The sequence below is a fragment of the Hemitrygon akajei genome, chromosome 3 (genome assembly GCF_048418815.1).
Source record: "Hemitrygon akajei chromosome 3, sHemAka1.3, whole genome shotgun sequence".
NCBI classification, from domain to species: domain Eukaryota; kingdom Metazoa; phylum Chordata; class Chondrichthyes; order Myliobatiformes; family Dasyatidae; genus Hemitrygon; species Hemitrygon akajei.
Window position 1 is genome coordinate 3,218,190 of NC_133126.1, and position 19,285 is coordinate 3,237,474.

The 19,285-nt window shown below is 39.2% G+C and overlaps 1 protein-coding gene across 1 annotated transcript in view; it reads left to right on the forward strand.

The window, feature by feature from the left end:
- Positions 1-19,285, forward strand: part of LOC140724707 (protein unc-79 homolog) — a 436,731-nt gene that overhangs the window by 15,348 nt on the left and 402,098 nt on the right. Inside the window, exon 2 of the mRNA XM_073039156.1 lies at positions 10,404-10,524. Coding sequence (XP_072895257.1) covers positions 10,404-10,524 — 121 coding nt within the window. The remainder of the gene's footprint in view (positions 1-10,403; positions 10,525-19,285) is intronic.

A 19,285-nucleotide genomic window follows, 5' to 3' on the forward strand; every position in this document is an offset into this window, starting at 1 on the left:
TCAAAAAATTCAATAGGATTTGTCAAACATGACCTTCCACACACAAATCCATGTTGACTGTTACTAATCAAACCCTGTCTATTCAGATAATTATATATACAATCTCTAAGAATACTTTCCATTAATTTACCCACCACTGACATCAAACTCTCAGGCCAATAATTGCTAGGTTTACTCTTAGAACCCTTTTTAAACAATGGAACAACATGAGCATTACACCAATCCTCTGGCAGCATCCCCATTTCTAATGACATTTGAAATATTTCTGTCAGAGCCCCTGCTATTTCTACATTAACTTCCCTGAAGGTCCTAGGGAATATCCTGTCAGGATCCAGAGATTTATCCACTTTGATATTCCTTAAAAGTGCCAGTACTTCCTCCTCTTTAATCATCATAGTTTCCATAACTTCCCTACTTGTTTCCCTTACCTTACACAATTCAATATCCTTCTCCTTAGTGAATACTGAAGAAATTGTTCAAAATCTCCCCCATCTCTCTTGGCTCCACACATAGCTGTCCACTCTGATTCTCTAAGGGACCAATTTTATCCCTCACTATCCTTTTGCTATTAATGTAACTGTAGAAACCCTTTGGATTTATTTTCACCTTGCCAAAGCAACCTCGTATCTTCTTTTAGCTTTTCTAATTTCTTTCTTAAGATTCTTTTTACATTCTTTATATTCCTCGAGTGCCTCATTTACTCCATGCTGCCTATATTTATTGTAGATATCTCTCTTTTTCCGAACCCAGTTTTCAATATCCCTTGAAAACCATGGCTCCCTGAAACTTTTAACCTTTCCTTTCAACCTAACAGGAACCTCTGTATCTCTGTACCCTCAAAATTTCACCTTTAAATGACCTCCATTTCTCTATTACATCCTTCCCATAAAACAAATTGTCCCAATCCACTCCTTTTAAATTCTTTTGCATCTCCTCAAAATTAGCCTTTCTCCAATCAAAAATCTCAACCCTGGGTCCAGTCCTAGCCTTCTCCATAATTATATTGAAACTAATGGCATTGTGGTCACTGGACCTGAAGTGCTCCCCAACACATACATCCCCCATTCTTGATGAAGGGTCTCGGCCCGAAACGTTGGCTACTCTTTTCTCACGGATGCTCCCTGACCTGCTGAGTTCTTCCAGCATTGTGTTGATATTCTTCTATCTCATTCCCTAACAGGAGATCCAGCCCTGCCACTTCTCTAGTTGGTACCTCTATGTATTGCTGCAAAATACTATCCTGCACATATTTTACAAACTCCAAACCATCCAGCCCTTTTACATTATGGGTTTCCCAGTCTATGTGTGGAAAATTAAAATCTCCCCAAATCACAACCTTGTATTACTACAAATATCTGCTATTTTCCTATAAATTTGCTCTTCCAGTTTTCTCTCCCCATTAGATGGTCTATAATACACCCCTGTAAGTGTTACTACACCTTTCCCATTCCTCAGTTCCACCCAAGTAGCCTCCCTTAACGAGCCCTCTAATCTATTCTGCCAGAGGACCGCTGTAATATTTTCTCTGACAAGCAATGCAACACCTCCCCCTCTTGTCCTTCCGATTCTATCACACCTGAAGCAACGAAATCCAGGAATATTTAGTTGCCAATCACACCCCTCCTCCAACCATGTTTCACTAATAGCTGCAACATCATATTTCCAAGTATCAGTCCATACTCAAAGCTCATCCACCTTTCTTACAATGCTCCTAGGATTAAAATAAATGCATTTAAGAAATTCTCCACCTCTTCCTCTCTGTTTATCTCTAACGGTGCAAACAACTTTACTATCTTTTTTTTCTTCCTTCTCCCATACATCTGTTCCTACACTCTGGTTCCCCTCCCCCCTTGTATCTAGTTTAAATCCACTGGAGCCTCTTTAGCAAACCTACCTGCAAGAATATTTGTCCCCCTCCAGTTCAGATGTAAACCGTCCCGCCGGAACAGGTCCCACCTTCCCTGGAAAACTGCCCAATTATCTATAAATCTGAAGCCCTCCCTCCTGCACCATGTCTTCAGCCATGTGTTGATCTGTGCTATCTTACTATTTCTAAATCCACCTGCACATGGCACTGGTAGCAATCCTGAGATTGCTATCCTGGAGGTCCTGTCCTTTAACTTGGTGCCTAACTCCCTAAACTCACCTTTCAGAACCTCCTCTCTCTTCCTACCCACGTCATTAGTTCCTACATGGACCACAACATCTGGCTGCTCACCCTCCTTCTTGAGAATACTGAGAACTCGATCCGAGATATCACGGACCCTGGCACCAGGGAGGCAACAGACCATCCGGGATTCTCAATCTCTTCCACAGAACCTCTTATCTGTCCCCCTAACTATCGAATCCCCTATCACTACTGCTCTCCTCTTTTCCCTCCTTCCCTTCTGAGCTGAGGGTCGAGTCTCAGTGCCAGAGACGCAACCACTGCAACTTGTCCCTGGTAGGTCGTCCCCACCCACAGTATCCAAAACGGTATACTTATTATTGATGGGAATGGCCACAGGGGTGCTCTGCTCATACTATCTAATCCCTCTCCTGACAGTCACCCAGCTTCCTGTCTCCTGACTCTTAGGGGTGACTATCTCCCTGTAACTCCTGTTTATTTCTGCCTCTGCCTCCCGAATGATCTGAAGTTCATCCAGCTCCAGCTCCATACGGATCTTGGGCCTCCAGAAAGTGTCCAAAGCAGGGGTGATTGATAAGTTTGTGGACCAAGGTAGAAGGAGGTGAGTTATTAACTTCAAACTTTCTGCATAATCACTCAGAGTTGAACTGTATGTGCATGTAATGAGAGCTGTTTAACTCATCTCCTTCCACCTTAGGCCGCGAACTTATCAATCACCCATCTGTGGATACTTTCTGGAGGCCCAAGATCCGTATGCTACACGACCGCTGGACTAAGTGTGTAAATGTAGGAGGGGACTGTGCTGAAAAATAAATGTGCTAGGTTTTCTAAAGTTGACTCTTTCTACTTTAGGCCACAAACTTATCAATCACCCTTCGTATGAAATTTGTTGTTTTGCAGTTGCAGTACAATATTTAAGCTATAAATTACAATAATAAGTATATATTTAATATTGAATTAAATAGTAGTGCAAAAAGAGAGCAAAAAACAAAAGAAATAGTGAGGTAGTGTTCATTTTCCATTCAGAAATCTGATAGCGGAAGGAAAGAAGATGTTTCAAAAATGTTGAGTATGTGTCTTCAGGCTTCTGTATCTCCTCCTTGATGCGAAGAGCAATGATTTAACAGTGCAGTGTTTTTCCCTGATCCTCCAACTTCAGTTTTACTGAGGCTGCTTGAAGCCATACTTAGCCAAATTTTGACTTGATCTTCATCCAGTGCCTTTGGGAAAACTCAAGCATGTTGAACAGTGTATTGTTTTAAAAGTTGCTGTTGAATATTTGGTTGCAACGACAACTCTTGGGGGTGTTCCTGATATTTTGGATAGGCAGCTGGAAGGTTAATATGCCAGTCTTGCTTTCTGGCAAAAGTAGAAAATGTTTGACATTCTTTGTTGATGCCAGTGTCGCAGAATAATTTGGTTAGCAGATTGGTAAATATGCGCCATTCAATCTGCCTGCACAATTTGTATGGTTTGTGGGAAAAACTTTTTTCAGGACAAATGTCAAATCAGTGAATGTAATGGGACAGCAATGACAGAGGGAAATATGAATATTGGGAAGGTTCTTCGGTTGGTGTTGATTTAGGAGTTTCAAAACAAAATATACATTCAATTGGTAGTTGTCTGTTGATCTGACAATGATAGGGAACCTGTGTAGGAGATTTTTCATAGTTTAAAAGCCGTTGTACTGGGGCAGTTTCACTCTCTCGACCTCAGAAGTCTGGGTTCAGTGGAACGAGTAATCGTCACAGCCGGTGCCTCCCTTGGCTGCAGTGGATGACCATGACTACTTCTGTGTCCTTCGCCGTCCATGTAGGACAGCAAAACCGCCTTCCTGACCATTTGACTTCACTGTAGATTACATCTGCCCAGTCCCTGAGATGACTAAACAGGCTAGGATAGGCATGTCCTTATCTCACCGGGGACTGAGACCCATTTGACTACCCTCACCTGGTTTAGTCCACCTGTTGAAGTGGTGTACCTGTGTATCCAAGTAGCTGTTTGCGTGTGACAGTGGCCACACTGGTGCACATTCTGTAAAGAAACTTATATAGATTGTTATTTCAGTTTGATACTTTTAATTGCCACGTAGTTTTATACTACTGTGTTCCTAGGGTTTTAAATCTCATTTTATATTTATATTTCCATGGGAAAATGGATGACATGAAGCTTTGGGAGATGAGGAATGGCTATAAAGGCTTGCTGATTTGTGGCAAAGATCTTTGTCTTGAACTTGTTTATTATTGTCACACATTCCAGAATCTAGTGAAAGCTCCTCTTGCATTCAAATTAAATCATTACACAGTGTATTGAGCTAGTTCTGGTCGCCTAGCTACAGAAGAAGGTTAGTAAGTTGGAAAGGGTGCAGATAAGATTTATTAGGACTTGGGTGAGTAGGGGCTTGTGTTTTAAGACCATAAGACATAGGAGCAAAATTAGGCAATTCAGCCCATTGAGTCTGCTCTGCCATTCCATCATTGCTGCTCCCGGATCTCAACTCATACACCTGTCTTCTCACCATATCTTTTGATGCCATCATCAATCAGGAAACAATCCATGGACTTGGCCTCCACTGCAGTCTGTGGCAGAGCATTCCACAGATCTACTACTCTCTGGCTAAAAAAAAAAATTCCTCCTTATCTCTGTTCTAAAGGGTTGCCCCTCAATTTTGAGGCTGTGCCCTCTAGTTTTAGATATGCCTACCTCTCCGCATCCACCCTATCTAGTCCTTTCAACATTTGGTAGGTTTCAATGAGATTCCTACCCATTCTTCTAAAATCCAGCGAGTATAGGCCCAAAGCTGCCAAACACTCCTCATATGTTCACCCTTTTATTCCCAGAATCATCCTCATAAACCTCCTTTGGACTCTCTTCAATGACAAGTCATCATTTCTGAAATATAGGGCCCAAAACTGTAGACAATACTCCAAGTGCAGCCTGACTAGTGTCTTATAAAGGCTCAGCATTACCTCCTTGCTTTTGTATTCTATTCCCCTTGAAATAAATGCCAGCATTGCATTTGCCTTCTTTACTACAGACTCAACCCATAAATTAACCTTCTGGGAGGCTTGCATGAGGACTGCTAAGTCCCTCTGCATCTCTGATGTTTGAACCTACTGCCCATTTAGACAATAGTCCACATTATTGTTCCTTTTGTCAAATTGCATTATCGTATGTTTCTCAACACTATTCCGTCTGCCATTTTTTTGCCCATTCTTCTAATTTGTCCAAGTCCTGCTGTAATTGCATTGCTTCCTCAGCACTACCTACCCCTCCACCTATCTTCGTATCATCCATTTCAAGAGAGAGTTAGATAGAGCTCTTAAAGATAGCGGAGTCAAGGGATATGGGGAGAAGGCAGGAACGGGGTACTGATTGTGGATGATCAGCCATGATCAATTTGAATGGTGGTACTGGCTCGAAGGGCTGAATGGCTTTCTCCTGCACCTAATGTCTATTGTCTATTGTCTAAGAGGTGACACTTCAGAAGCATCCCGAATCATGAGGGTCATAGATAAGATGTATGGTTACAGTCTTCTTTTCCAGGGCAGAGATATTGGTATTGGTTTATTATTGTCACATGTAAAGCTAGTCTTACATACAGATCAGATCATTACACTGTGCATTGAACGAGAATAAAGTAAAACAATAACAAAGTGTAACAGCTGCCAAAAGAGTGCATTGTAGGTAAATGTTAAAGTGCAAGATCATAAAGAGGTAGATTACGAGGCCCAAAGTCAATTCCATTGTACAAGAGGGCTGTTCAATAGTCTGATTATAATGCTGATAGGTGTGTTCATACTTCTTTATCTTCTGACTGATGGGAGAAGGGGGAAGTGTGGGTGGTATCTGGCTGCTTTACTGAGACAATGAAAAGTATAGACAGAATCCATGCGGGCAGTTGGTTCCTGTGATGTGTTGAGCTGTGTTCGCATCACTCTGCATTTTCTTGTGGTCACGTGCAGGGCGGTTATGCATCCAGGTAGGATGCTTTCTCAAAATTCAAGTTCAAAGTACATTTATCATCAATGTATATGCATTATATGTAACCTTGAGATTCATCTATGATTATCAATAAAAATTGGAAGAAGTTAACACCGACATGCCAAATTTCTTCAACATCCTGAGGAAGTCGCATTAGTGAGCATTCTTCGCTGTGACATCAGTGTGGTTGCTCCAGTTCAGTTTAATTGGTGATGTTTACACCTAGGAACTTGAAACTCTCAGCCTCTCAAGCTCAATACCATTGATGTACAGTAGACAGGAACACGTACACTGTCCCCCTTTCTAAGGTCAATGACCAGCTCTTATGGACATCAAGAGAAGGTTGTTGTCCTGTTACAGTGTCACTAAGCTCTCTATCTCCTTCCTGTACTCCAACTGATCATTATTTGAGATTGCGTTTGAGTAGAATCTGGCCTCACAGTCATGAGTGTACAGGGAGTAGAGTAGGGATCTGAGGACACAACCTTGTGGAGCACCAGTGTATAGAATAGTGATAACAGAGGTGTTGTTGCCTTTTCGGACTGTTTGTGGTGTGTTGGTCAGGAAGTCAATGGTCCAGTTGCAGAGAGAGGCATTAACTCCTACGGTTCAGAGTTCGGTGATGAGTTTGCTTAGAATACTAGTATGGAAGCCAGAAGTGTCATCAATAAGTGATAGTTTGATATAGATGCCTTTACTGTCACAATATGTCTGTCAAGCAGTTCATTTTGTTGCTATATGAAGGAATTTTTTAATATGGTCTTATCTGTGACAATTTCCTTAAAATGACAGTTAACATCAAGCATGTCTTCAAAACATCCTCAAAAAGGCAGCATCCATCATTAAGGACTCCCATCACCCAGGACATGCCCTCATCTCATTGCTACCATCGAGGAGGAGGTACAGGAACCTGAAGACATACACTCAACATTTCAGAAACAGTTTCTTCCTTTCCGCTTTCAGATTTCTGAATGGACAATGAACCCATGAACACTATCTCAGTAATTTTTGTTCTCTTTTTGTACTAATTTAATTATAAATATATATACATTCTTATTTTGATTTCTTTATGTAGTACAGTACACTACCGCCACAAAACAACACATTTCACATTTGCTAATAATGTTAAATGTGATTCAAATTCGGATTCTTACTTTTTGGCTGAAACCCTTCGGCAGAACTGGAGAAAAAAGCTGAGGAGTAGATTTCAATGTTGGAGGAGAGGAGACAGAAACACAAGGTGATAGGTGAAACCCGGAGGAACCTCCCAGCCCTTTACTTCATCCCTCCCCCTCCAGGTTTCCCCTATCACCTGGTGTTTCTCTCTCCCCTCCCCCCACCTTTTAAATCTACTCCTCAGCTTTTTTCTCCAGTTCTGCCGAAGGGTTTCAGCCCAAAACGTTGACTGTACTTTTTTCCATAGATGCTGCCTGGCCGGCTGAGTTCCTCCAGCATTTTGTGTGTGTTGCCCATAGTACAATAGTCTCTTTTATTATTTTGTACATTATTGCACTTTGATAAATTATTATTGTGTATATTATTATTTCGTACTTTTTTATTAGGTAAGTCTGCACACTGCTAAGTATGTTTTTAAATGTTGCTGCTATAATGAAAGAGTATATTATTATTATACAAGTTTGCTGATGACACCACTGTGATAGGCTGTATCACGGGGGTGATGAATCAGCATACAGGAGGGAGATTGAAAACTTGGCTGAGTGGCGTAAAAACAACAACCTCTGACTCAATGTCAATAAGGCCAAGGAACTGATTGTAGACTTAAGGAGATGGAAATCAGAGGTCCATGAGCCAGTAATCATCAGAGGATCAGAGATGGAGTGGGTCAGTAACTTTAAATTCCTGGATGTCACTATCACAGAGGACCTGTCTTGGACTTAACTTATAAATGTAATTGTGAAGAAAGCATGACATTGCCTCAACTTCCTTAGCAGTCTATGGGGATTCGGAATGAAATAAAAAGCCTTGGCAAACTTCTATAGACGTGTGGAAAGTGTGCTGACTGGCTGCATTATGGCCTGGTATGGGAACACCAATGCCTTTCAGCAGGAAATCCGACATAAGTAGTGGATTCGGCCCAGTGCATCACAGGTAAAACCTTCCCAACCATTGAGCACATCTACATGAAACATTGCCGTAGAAAAGCAGTATCCATCATCACCATTGATGCCATGCTCTTTCCTCACTGCTGCCATCAGGTAGAAGGTACAAGTGCCTCTGTAGGACTCACACCAACAGGTTCAATAACAGTTACAACCCCTCAACCATCAGGCTCTTTAACAAAGGTGAATAGCTATACTCATTTAAGGACTCTAGTACCTTGCTACTTCATGCTTGTTATTTATTGCTATTTATTTATATCTGTGTTGGCACAGCTTCTTTAGTTTACAGTTCGTGATGTTTACAGTTTACAGATCCTGTTTACAGTTACAGTCTACAGATTTGCTAAGTTTGCCGGCAGACAAAGAATCTCAGGGTTGTATGTACTCTGATAATAAATTTTACTTAGAACTTTGATGCTAGTACAGACAGATTTGTGCTTCGATCCATGTTTCTGTAGCAAGCCCTGTATCATTGTCTGCTGTTCGCAATGTACACAAGGATGATCCTAGGGTCAACATAGTCTTGGCGGAATTTGGAGTTTGACCATTGCTGGCCTAAACATAAAAACAATCACTCAGAGTTGCTCTTCCTGATTGCTGTTGTTTGTTTGTGGAATGAATTTGAACATGAACAATAATTATTTTAAACATGAGAAATTTTGCAGATGCTGGAAGTCCAAAGCAACACACACAAAATGCTGGAGGAACTCAGCAGGTCAGGCAGCATTAATGGAAATGAATAAACAATCACATTTTGGGCTGAGACCCTTCTTCAGGATGCTTTTGTTGGATTTCTTGGTGCTAATTATCTTGTAATCACTTAGCAAGTACCTTATCAGAATCAGGTTTATTATTACCGGCATATGTTGTGAAATTTAAAGGTATAATCGCTTTAGTAAAGTCTAGTAGACTGTGTTCCTAAAAACTTTATCCAGTATATATCTGAAAAGATAGATAGATAGATAGATAGATAGATACTTTATTCATCCCCATGGGGAAATTCAACTTTTTTCCAATGTCCCATACACTTGTTGTAGCAAAACTAATTACATACAATACTTAACTCAGTAAAGAATATGATATGCATCTAAATCACTATCTCAAAAAGCATTAATAATAGCTTTTAAAAAGTTCTTAAGTCCTGGCGGTAGAATTGTAAAGCCTAATGGCATTGGGGAGTATTGACCTCTTCATCCTGTCTGAGGAGCATTGCATCGATAGTAACCTGTCGCTGAAACTGCTTCTCTGTCTCTGGATGGTGCTATGTAGAGGATGTTCAGAGTTATCCATAATTGACCGTAGCCTACTCAGCGCCCTTCGCTCAGCTACCGATGTTAAACTCTCCAGTACTTTGCCCACAACAGAGCCCGCCTTCCTTACCAGCTTATTAAGACATGAGGCGTTCCTCTTCTTAATGCTTCCTCCCCAACACGCCACCACAAAGAAGAGGGCGCTCTCCACAACTGACCTATAGAACATCTTCAGCATCTCACTACAGACATTGAATGACGCCAACCTTCTTAGAAAGTACAGTCGACTCTGTGCCTTCCTGCACAAGGCATCTGTGTTGGCAGTCCAGTCTAGCTTCTCGTCTAACTGTACTCCCAGATACTTGTAGGTCTTAACCTGCTCCACACATTCTCCATTAATGATCACTGGCTCCATATGAGGCCTAGATCTCCTAAAGTCCACCACCATCTCCTTGGTCTTGGTGATATTGAGACGCAGGTAGTTTGAGTTGCACCATATCACAAAGTCCTGTATCAGTTTCCTATACTCCTCCTCCTGTCCATTCCTGACACACCCCACTATGGCCGTGTCATCAGCGAACTTCTGCACATGGCAGGACTCCGAGTTATATTGGAAGTCTGATGTGTACAGGGTGAACAGGACCGGAGAGAGTACGGTTCCCTGCGGCGCCCCTGTGCTGCTGACCACCGTGTCAGACCTACAGTCTCCCAACCGCACATACTGAGGTCTATCTGTCAAGTAGTCCACTATCCAATCCACCATGTGAGAGGATCAAATAAAAAAAACAAATTAAAAGAACAAAAGAAATATGTTTTGAGCATGTTTACCCAAAATAGTTAAAAAAAAATTTAATAAGTATTTTGTAGCATAAACTGTATATTAAAAGAACTAACCTTTTTCCAAAATTCTCACTTATTCAGTTGCATCTAAGGTCCGTTATTTACAAGAATACCACAACCGTGTTCTTCATAATATTTATCCTGTCCCATCTGGAACTGATATCGCAAACACATTGAAATACTTTTCACAGACATTATTAAGGTAAGTCTTGTTTCTTTTTACTTGATTTTGAAAATAGTTGAGTAACTACTTCATAATATTTGATAATGTGTCACTGGTATAGAAGTTGAAAGTTTTCACCCTTTGTATAATCACGAAGGAAAGTTATTGTTAATTATATTCAAAATGAAATGTTATCAGCTAAAATGCATTAATATAATAGCTCCGTATTAGCAGTAAGTGAAGTTTATAATTTTAGGTAAGAAATAAAACAGTTACTGATGTGGATGTTTATTCCCACTTGTGGCCATTCACTGTTCTGAGTGGAGCTTCTGTCATCAGATGATGACACTACACTCTTTAATTTCTACTAGCTGATATAAATGGGTTGAAGACATGTTTCAGCATTTGTTTTAAAAGAGGTGACAGAGATTTTGTATGAATATCACATGTAGTATTAGTACAAATTAACATCAGATTTGCATGCAGTTCATCAAGAGTTTGCTATCATTGAATAACCAAAAGTAAAACCAATGTAAAATTCTTAGTTCAGGTTTATTGTCATCTGACTGTAAAGATACGTAACCAAATGAAACAACATTCCTTCAGATATGGTGTACCCATAAAAAGGATATCCCACACAGCATATAAAATTAAATATTATTTTAATAAACTATAATTCAGAATATAAATGAATATTTATAGTTCAAAATATAAACACACAGGTAAACAGTGTAGTAAACAATAAACAACTCGCTGTCCTAGTGTTGAGACCTCTGTGGCGGCAGAGTAATAAATAGTCTTATAGTTTGCCTGAAGAAGAAGTAGTTACCCAGTCTGGCAGTCCTAGTCCTGATGCTCCTGTACCACCTCCTTGATGGTAGTTGGTCAAAGAAATTGTGGTATGGACGGTGGGGATCCTCAATAAAGCTTTGAGCTCTTCATATACAATGCTCTTGATTAAATCTGTGTTTTATCTGTCTGCTATAACTATTAAACAGTTAGTAGTTGTTTTAGACAGATAAAAGGCATCACATATAAAAATATGTACAAGCAATGCAGACAACAAATTAATGAAAGCAAGGTATGCATTTTAAATATACATGACTGGATTATCCTTTAATATAACAGGCAACTCACAATACGGAAACAACAAACTGATCTGTTAGAATACATTAAAATTGGTTAAGGAATGAAAGTAACATGAAGTAAAATCTGCAAAGAAAATTAAACTCCGTCTTAGATTTCTGATGATAAATAATACTTACTTTCTTTGGATTTGAATCTATTCAAGCAGAGATGGTTGACAGGGAAGTTTCCCTAGGTTGTTGTTAGGCATTCTGTAATTAGCAATTACATATTATTTGCAGATGTTTAAGAACAGAATTTATTCTTTCATAGAAAACAGAGCATGACAGGAGGGACATGGAAATCCTAATGAGGATTGACAACATGGATTAAAATAATGAAAAAATACTTGTTGCAGTTTTGGAGATGGATCACTGTGAACAGAGGAGTGCAGGATGTGAATATATTTCTCCTGCTTTATATGGGGTTGAGCTAATTCTCTTCCCATTACGTGTAGTCTACTGTCACTGAAAGGCTTTTAGTCATTTGAGTTGTCTTCAGCCAGTTTCAAGCAGATTACAATCAAACAAACAAAATAAAAACTCTTATAACAAGGAAGAAATTAAAATGAACATTCTGGTCACCCCACTATAGGGAGGATGTCAAGGATGCACTTGAAGTACTGCATACAGTTCTGATTGCCCCACTATAGATGTTGAGGCTTTGGAGATGGTGCAGGAGAGGTTTACCGGATGTTGCCCGGATGTGAGGGCACGTGCTATCACGAGAGTTTGGATGGACTTGGGTTGCTTTCCCTGAGCAGCAGAAGCTGAGGGAGATCTGATAGAAGCTTCTAAGATTGAGAGGCAAGGACAGAGTAGATACACAGTAGATTTTCTCTTGGGTTGAAATGCCAAATACTAGAGGGCATGCATTTAAAGTGAGAGGGGTAATTTTTAAAGAGATATTTCTTAGACAGAGTGGTGGGTACCTGGAATGTGCTGCCTGGGTTGGTGGTAGAGGCAGCTACATTGGAACTTTTAAGAGACATTTCGATAAGCACATGAATGTGAGGAAAATGGAGGGATATGGACATTGTATAGGTAGAAGAGATTAGTTATTCATTTGATTACTAATTTAATTGGTACAGCACAGCATTGTGTGTTGAAGGGCCTGTTCCTAAGTTGTACTGTTCTGTGATCTAATTTGGAGAAATCAAATTGCAGAAAGAATTTTGGGCTTTTAATAAACAGTTGGTTCAGTGTGGAATATTTATATAAACTTGTTTCATGAGTTGGTGTTGATTGATATCGGTATCGGTAGTAGAGTAAGAAATGATGTATTTACTAATTTTGTCAAAGTAAGTCTTCATGAGTAGCCAAGAGCATAAATTATTCAAAAAAAATTAAAACTAAAATTAAATGCCTATTGTTAGAAAGTCGTGGAGGTAAATAATGAGTCTGATTAGATTGAAAATATTAATTTGAGAATATAATTACTGTATCTTCAAAAATCCTTACTCAAAATGGAAAGCAACCAACAATCCCAATCCTGCAAAACCAATATACGTAAAACAAAGTTAGAATATCAGATAATAATTCCAATTACAAACTTTCATAAATATTGTTTCCAATAAGCCAGTGTATTCTTTATATTGTTGAGTATTTTTGAACCTTGCTGACTTTCAAGAAACCTAAAAACAGGGCATCATAACATTGACAAACGAACAGATATTATAAATGTCTTGTCTTCTGAATCATCGTAGTTTTTGTGTGACAGTTTGATATTGCATATCCCCCAAACCCAATAAACCATTATATTAATAATATAATGATTATTGTAATTATAATAAGGCACTGACTCAACATAGTAGGGGGTGCCACAGTAGCATAGAGGTTTGCATGGCGTGATTACAGCTTGAAACGTTTGGAGTTCATTTCCAGTGCCTTCTGTCAGGAGTTCGTGCATTCTCCCTGTGAGCCGCGAGGGTTTTTTTTCCCAGGTCCTCTGGTTTCCTCCCACTGTCCAAAGATGTACCAGTTAGCAGGTTAATTAGTCATAGTAAATTGTCCTGTGTTTAGGCTAGGGTTAAATAGGTGGGTTGCTGGGTGGTGCAGTTCTTTGGGCCTGAAGGATGTGTTCCATGTTGTATCTCTAAATAACATAAAATAAAATAAAAATATTAATGAATGACCCATGAATTGTCATGCAAATCAAGGCAGGATGACTTCTAAAATAGTTGAAATATCAACCAATAAGTTTACAGAGCATTTAAAACAGTGTGTGTGAAAGGTATTAAAGTTTACTGATAAATCCTCAAATTTGCACCCATTAGGATGAGTACGTTCTCTCTCAAAGCACATGAACTCTTACTGCTTGGCCAAATTCTGAAATTCTCAAGATCTGCAAGTTATTTCTTTCCCTGACAAAGCATAGATTGCATAATATCTCTCCTTGACACAGAATTATTTGCATTTCAGTAATGCTAGAGAAGGAATTATTTTAAAAACCTATTTAAAACTTGTAGTCAGCTTCCTGTTAAAGTTTCCCACTTCTTGCAATTAATTATTATTTAGCATTTAAATTTATATTTAATATCATAATTAAATCTTATTTCAGAACATAGTTTATTATCACATGTATATAGTGAAAGTTGTGTTTTGCTGCAGCAGTACAAGAAATAAAAATTATTCTCAGTCACAAATAAATCGTGCAAAAGATGCATCATGAGGTAGTTTTCACGGGTCATTCAGAAATCTTATGTTCATTATTTTAATGAGTCATATTGAGATAGAAATTTAGAATGTTTAGCTGAATAGAGATAATGAGACTGGCTTATATCAAGGGGTTAAATTTAACACATTCGTTAAATGACTCTACAGTGCTTGATAAATAAGAATTTTTATTATCTAATATTACTATTGTTTTAGAGCAAATAGAGGGAAAAGGTTGTGCATGATATTTTAAATATTAGACTTTTATAAGATATATTTTTACAAATGCAAGATTAGACACAGATATTATTTTCTATCATTAATATTAAATCCATCATTAATGAATAATTTGAAACCCAAATAAATTAGAATAATGTTCATCAAATAACTTGTCCATATAAAACAGGATGGACAAAGTAAGTAATGGATATTTGGACAATAATCTTAATAAAGTGCATTCAGACTGATGCAAAATCTGACCAATAAGATGTGCATTGTTGTAAGTTGATCAAGTCTGCTATCTGCTTGTATGTTGTAACTCAAGTGTTAGTCTCATGTAAAAAGTGCTGTATTTTTCAAATTTAAAATAATTCAGAAATATTTACCAGAGAGAAATATGAATGATGTACAGTACTGGAAAGCATCATTCTCAGGATTTTGCAACTCAAATAATGTATGAATATTCTAAAATTTGCTGTATGTGAGTCATTGATTTTGAAATTATCAGCATTTCAGTAACTGTGCACAACTTTTTGCCTTATTACTACTGAATTTAGATAATAATGCCTTACTTAGAGAGAACAAAATAGTGTTTGTATTACAGAAAATGGAAAAAGTACTTTTTATTTCAGTAAATCTGATGGAACAATGAATAACATACATAAATACCATTCCCATTAGCTCATACACATATGCTATCAGCCATTAATCTTTAGCATATATTCTTTTATGATTCCTACAAATGTAGCTCAATTACATCTTAGAATTCTATATTTGTTCACTAAATCACACACCTGTTAAAATTCATTACCCTTAATGATACTGTCACAGTATCATAATTTACATACAGACATTATTTTGGCGTGATAAACATGTGCTGTTTACAGATTTGTATATCAAACACACATGTTTATTCTTCTCAAACATGTTTCATACGTGCCACCCCCATGTGAATAAATTATTCTAATGAAGGTTTTTGTATACAGTAGATTTACTGAAGATCATTTCATATATTAATGCTTTTAATATGTCCCCTTTGCAATTGAAGTAATTAGAGAAATAAATGTTGTGACATTACTTCTTGATTTATTTGTTCATTTTTATCTTTTCCCTGGGTTTTCGTGATAACTGAGTAATACTGTTTTCAGTTCAAGGCTTGGGGGAAACCCTACAGCTGATGTTTCCACTGACTGATGTTTCCTACTTTGTGCACTAATGACAATAATATATTTTTGAGATTTCTTCAAGTTATACAATTTGAGGATTTAATTACCATAAATAATGGAAGCATAGAAGTACATCATTTGTTTTGCAGCATCTCATTACTCCCATGCTTCCTGAGTTGCAGATATACAGATTATATTGAATGAGTCTTCCAAAAATGTGTAGTTGTGTGTTATGCGCAAAGTATGAAGTCGGACGAGTGACCCTCAATTCCCACTGTAAGAGAAGTAGGTTGGGTCCAGCAGCAGGCTGTTTCTAATCAGAGAATGGTAACTTAATACAATGTGGTAGCTAGCAGTCATTCTGTTTTAGGCAACCAGGTTGGGAAATTCAGGTAGGGAGTTCAAGATTTAAGATTGTTAATGTCATTTCCAGTACACAAGGTGTAAAAGAGAGCAAATACTCCAGATCCAATGTAGCACAAAAAAAAACAAGAAAAAGAACGCACAAGTTAACTTATATACATTGATTGTATGTCCAAGTGACGCTCTGCACGGAAGTGTTTGTACATAAAGTGACTGACAGGAAATGTTAAACTAGTGGTGGTGGGGTTGTGGAAGGCTGAGTTTGTAAGTGGAGGTGTTGATCAGCCTAACTACTTGGGGAAAGTAGCTCTTTTTGACTTAAACCACAAGTGCCATTAAAGGGGAGGCGGCAAGGTAGCATAGTGGTTAGTGGAATGCTTTGCAACAACAGCGATCAGGGTTTAATTCCTGATGCTATCTGTAAGGAGTTTATGCATTTCCCGCGATCACATGGGTTTCCTCCCATATTTCAAGGATGTATCAGTCAATAGGTTATTTGGTCAAATTAGTCAGTTAGGCAGGATAGGCTTGCAAGGCTTGAACAGCCTGTTATCTGTAAATAAAAGTGCTGCTTAGAGGCCTGGAGGAGTTGGAACACTTACTGCTGACTCAGTAACCTCTTTAAAAAATAATAATAACCTGCTGGACTGTCCACTCTGTCACCCTCTCACTCTCACAAACATCATTGGATTGTCTGATCTATACACTCCCAAAACCATCAAAATCTCCAGCCACTATTTCCTCTCCCAATTAATATACATTCAGTGCCCACTTTATTAGGTACCTTCTGTACTCAATACACTAGCCACTGGGTGTATGTTCAAAGTCTTCTGCTTCAAAGTTGGATTTTTGTGCATTCAGAGATGCTCTTCTGTGCACCACTGTTGTAATGTATGGTTATATACATTACATTACCTTCCTGTCAGTTTAAACTAATCTGGCTATTCTTCTCTGACCTCTCACATGAAACAAGGCATTATCACCCACTCGCTGGATGTTTTTTTGTTTTTTGCACTATTCTCTGTAAACTCTTGAGATTGTTGTTTGTGAAAATCCTAGGAGATCAGCAGTTTTTGAGATAGACAAACCACCCAGTCTGGCACCAACACTCTTTCTACAGTCAAAGTCACTTAGATCACATTTCTTCCCCATTCTGATATTTGGTCTGAACAACAATCGAACCTCTGCTGATTAGATATTTGCATTAACAAGCAGGTGTACATGTCGATCCATAGCGTCTTCTGCCGTAACGAGGCTACTGTCAGGTTGGAGGAGCAACACCTTATATTCCATCCGGGTAGCCTCCAACCTGATGGCATGGACATCGATTTCTTCAACTTATGGTAATTTTATTTCCCTCCCCTTTTCTTCTATTACCCACTCTGGACTCTTACCTTTTCTCTTCAGCTGCTTATCAATTCCCCCGTTGCCCCTTCTCCTTCCTGTTCCCCCATGGTCTACAGTCCTATCAGATTCCTTCTTCTCCAACCCTTTACCTTTTCCACTCTCCTGGCTTCAACTATGACCTTCTAGCTTGCCCTTCTTTCCCTCCCTCCACCTTTTTAGACTGGCATCTTCCCTCATCCTTTTCCAGCCCTGAAGAAGGGCCCCAGTGCAAAACATTGACCTTCATTCATTTCCATAGATGCTGCCTGACCTGCAGATTTCCTCTAGCATTTTGTGTGTGTTGCTTGAGATACAGGGCAAGTAGGATTAGTAAAGATAGGCATTGCATCGACATGCACTTCATGCTAATCCCATTTGCCCACATTAAGCATTTACGGCCTACATGAATCATGCCAATGTAATGCCTATCCATTAATCCCTCTATACCTTTTCTTAAGTATCAGATGTCATTTTAATCTTATCATTGTATCTGCCTCTAAAGCCGCCTCTGGCAGCTCATTCCAGATGGCCACCAATTTCTGTGTGGAAAAACACACCCTCAAGTCTCCTTTAAAATTTCCTCTCTCACCTTAAACATGTGCCCTCTGTCTCTATTAACGTACACAGAATGGTGGAGGAACTCAGCAGGAAGCATCTTTGGAAATGAATAAACAGTCGATCTGGCCGAGACTCTTCATCAGGACTGGAATAGAAGGTAGAAGATGCCAGAATTAGAAGGTGGGGGTGGGGGTAGGAAAGGAAAATAAGCTAGAAGGTGATAGGTGAAACCAGGTGGGTGGATGAGGGGGATGAAGAAAGAAGCAATGAGATGATAGGTGAAAAAGGTAATGGGTTGGAGAAGAAAGAATGTTTACACTCTATCTCTACACTCCCCACCCAGGGAAAAGGACTCTGACCATCCATAGCTCTGATCATTATATATACCTCTTTAAGGTCATCCTTTGGCCGCCTATGTTCCAGTGAGAATAAGCTACCCTTTCTAATATCACATCTAAAATACAGCCCTCACTTGCAGACAAGGTGTCATAGTAGTGTAGCGGCTAGTGCATTGTTATTACAGCTCAGGACTTCAGAAGTTTGGAATTCAGTTCTGGAATCCTCTGTAAGGAGTTTGTATGTCCTCCCTGTTTATATGTCCTCCATGTAGATTTTCTCTTTATGCTCTGGTTTCCTCCCACAGACCAAAAACTTACTGTTTAGAAGTTTAGTTGGTCATTGTAAATTGTCCTGTGATTAGGTTAGGGTTAAATAGGTGAGTTGCTGGGTGCTGTGGTTTGGTAGGTTTGGGTGTGGTTTGGGTGCTGTGGTTTGGTAGGTTTGGGTGTGGTTTGGTAGGTTTGGGTGCTGTGGTTTGGTAGGTTTGGGTGTGGTTTGGGTGCTGTGGTTTGGTAGGTTTGGGTGTGGTTTGGGTGCTGTGGTTTGGTAGGTTTGGGTGTGGTTTGGGTGCTGTGGTTTGGTAGGTTTGGGTGCTGTGGTTTGGTAGGTTTGGGTGCTGGAAGGTCCTGTTCTGCGCTGCCTCTCTTAAATAATAACATCCTCGTCAACCTCTTCTGCATCTCTCTCTTGCTACCACAGTCAGATCATGTGCTATCACATTGCGTTTGCATTCTGCAGTTAAGGAAAATGTGTAAGGGCTGTTTACTAGCAGCCAGCACTCAACAATAAACTTTTGAGTCCCATGGACTCTACTGGTTTGTAGGATTGAGCTAATGACTGAAGTAGTTACACCATGATGTGCATTGACCAAAAAGCATGGCTCTCAAGACATTTCAGTGTCAGGGCTATTGCGATTGGAGTGGAGCTACATTTCCATAAGACTATAAGATATAGGAGAAGAATTAGGCATTTGGCCCATTGAGTTTGTTC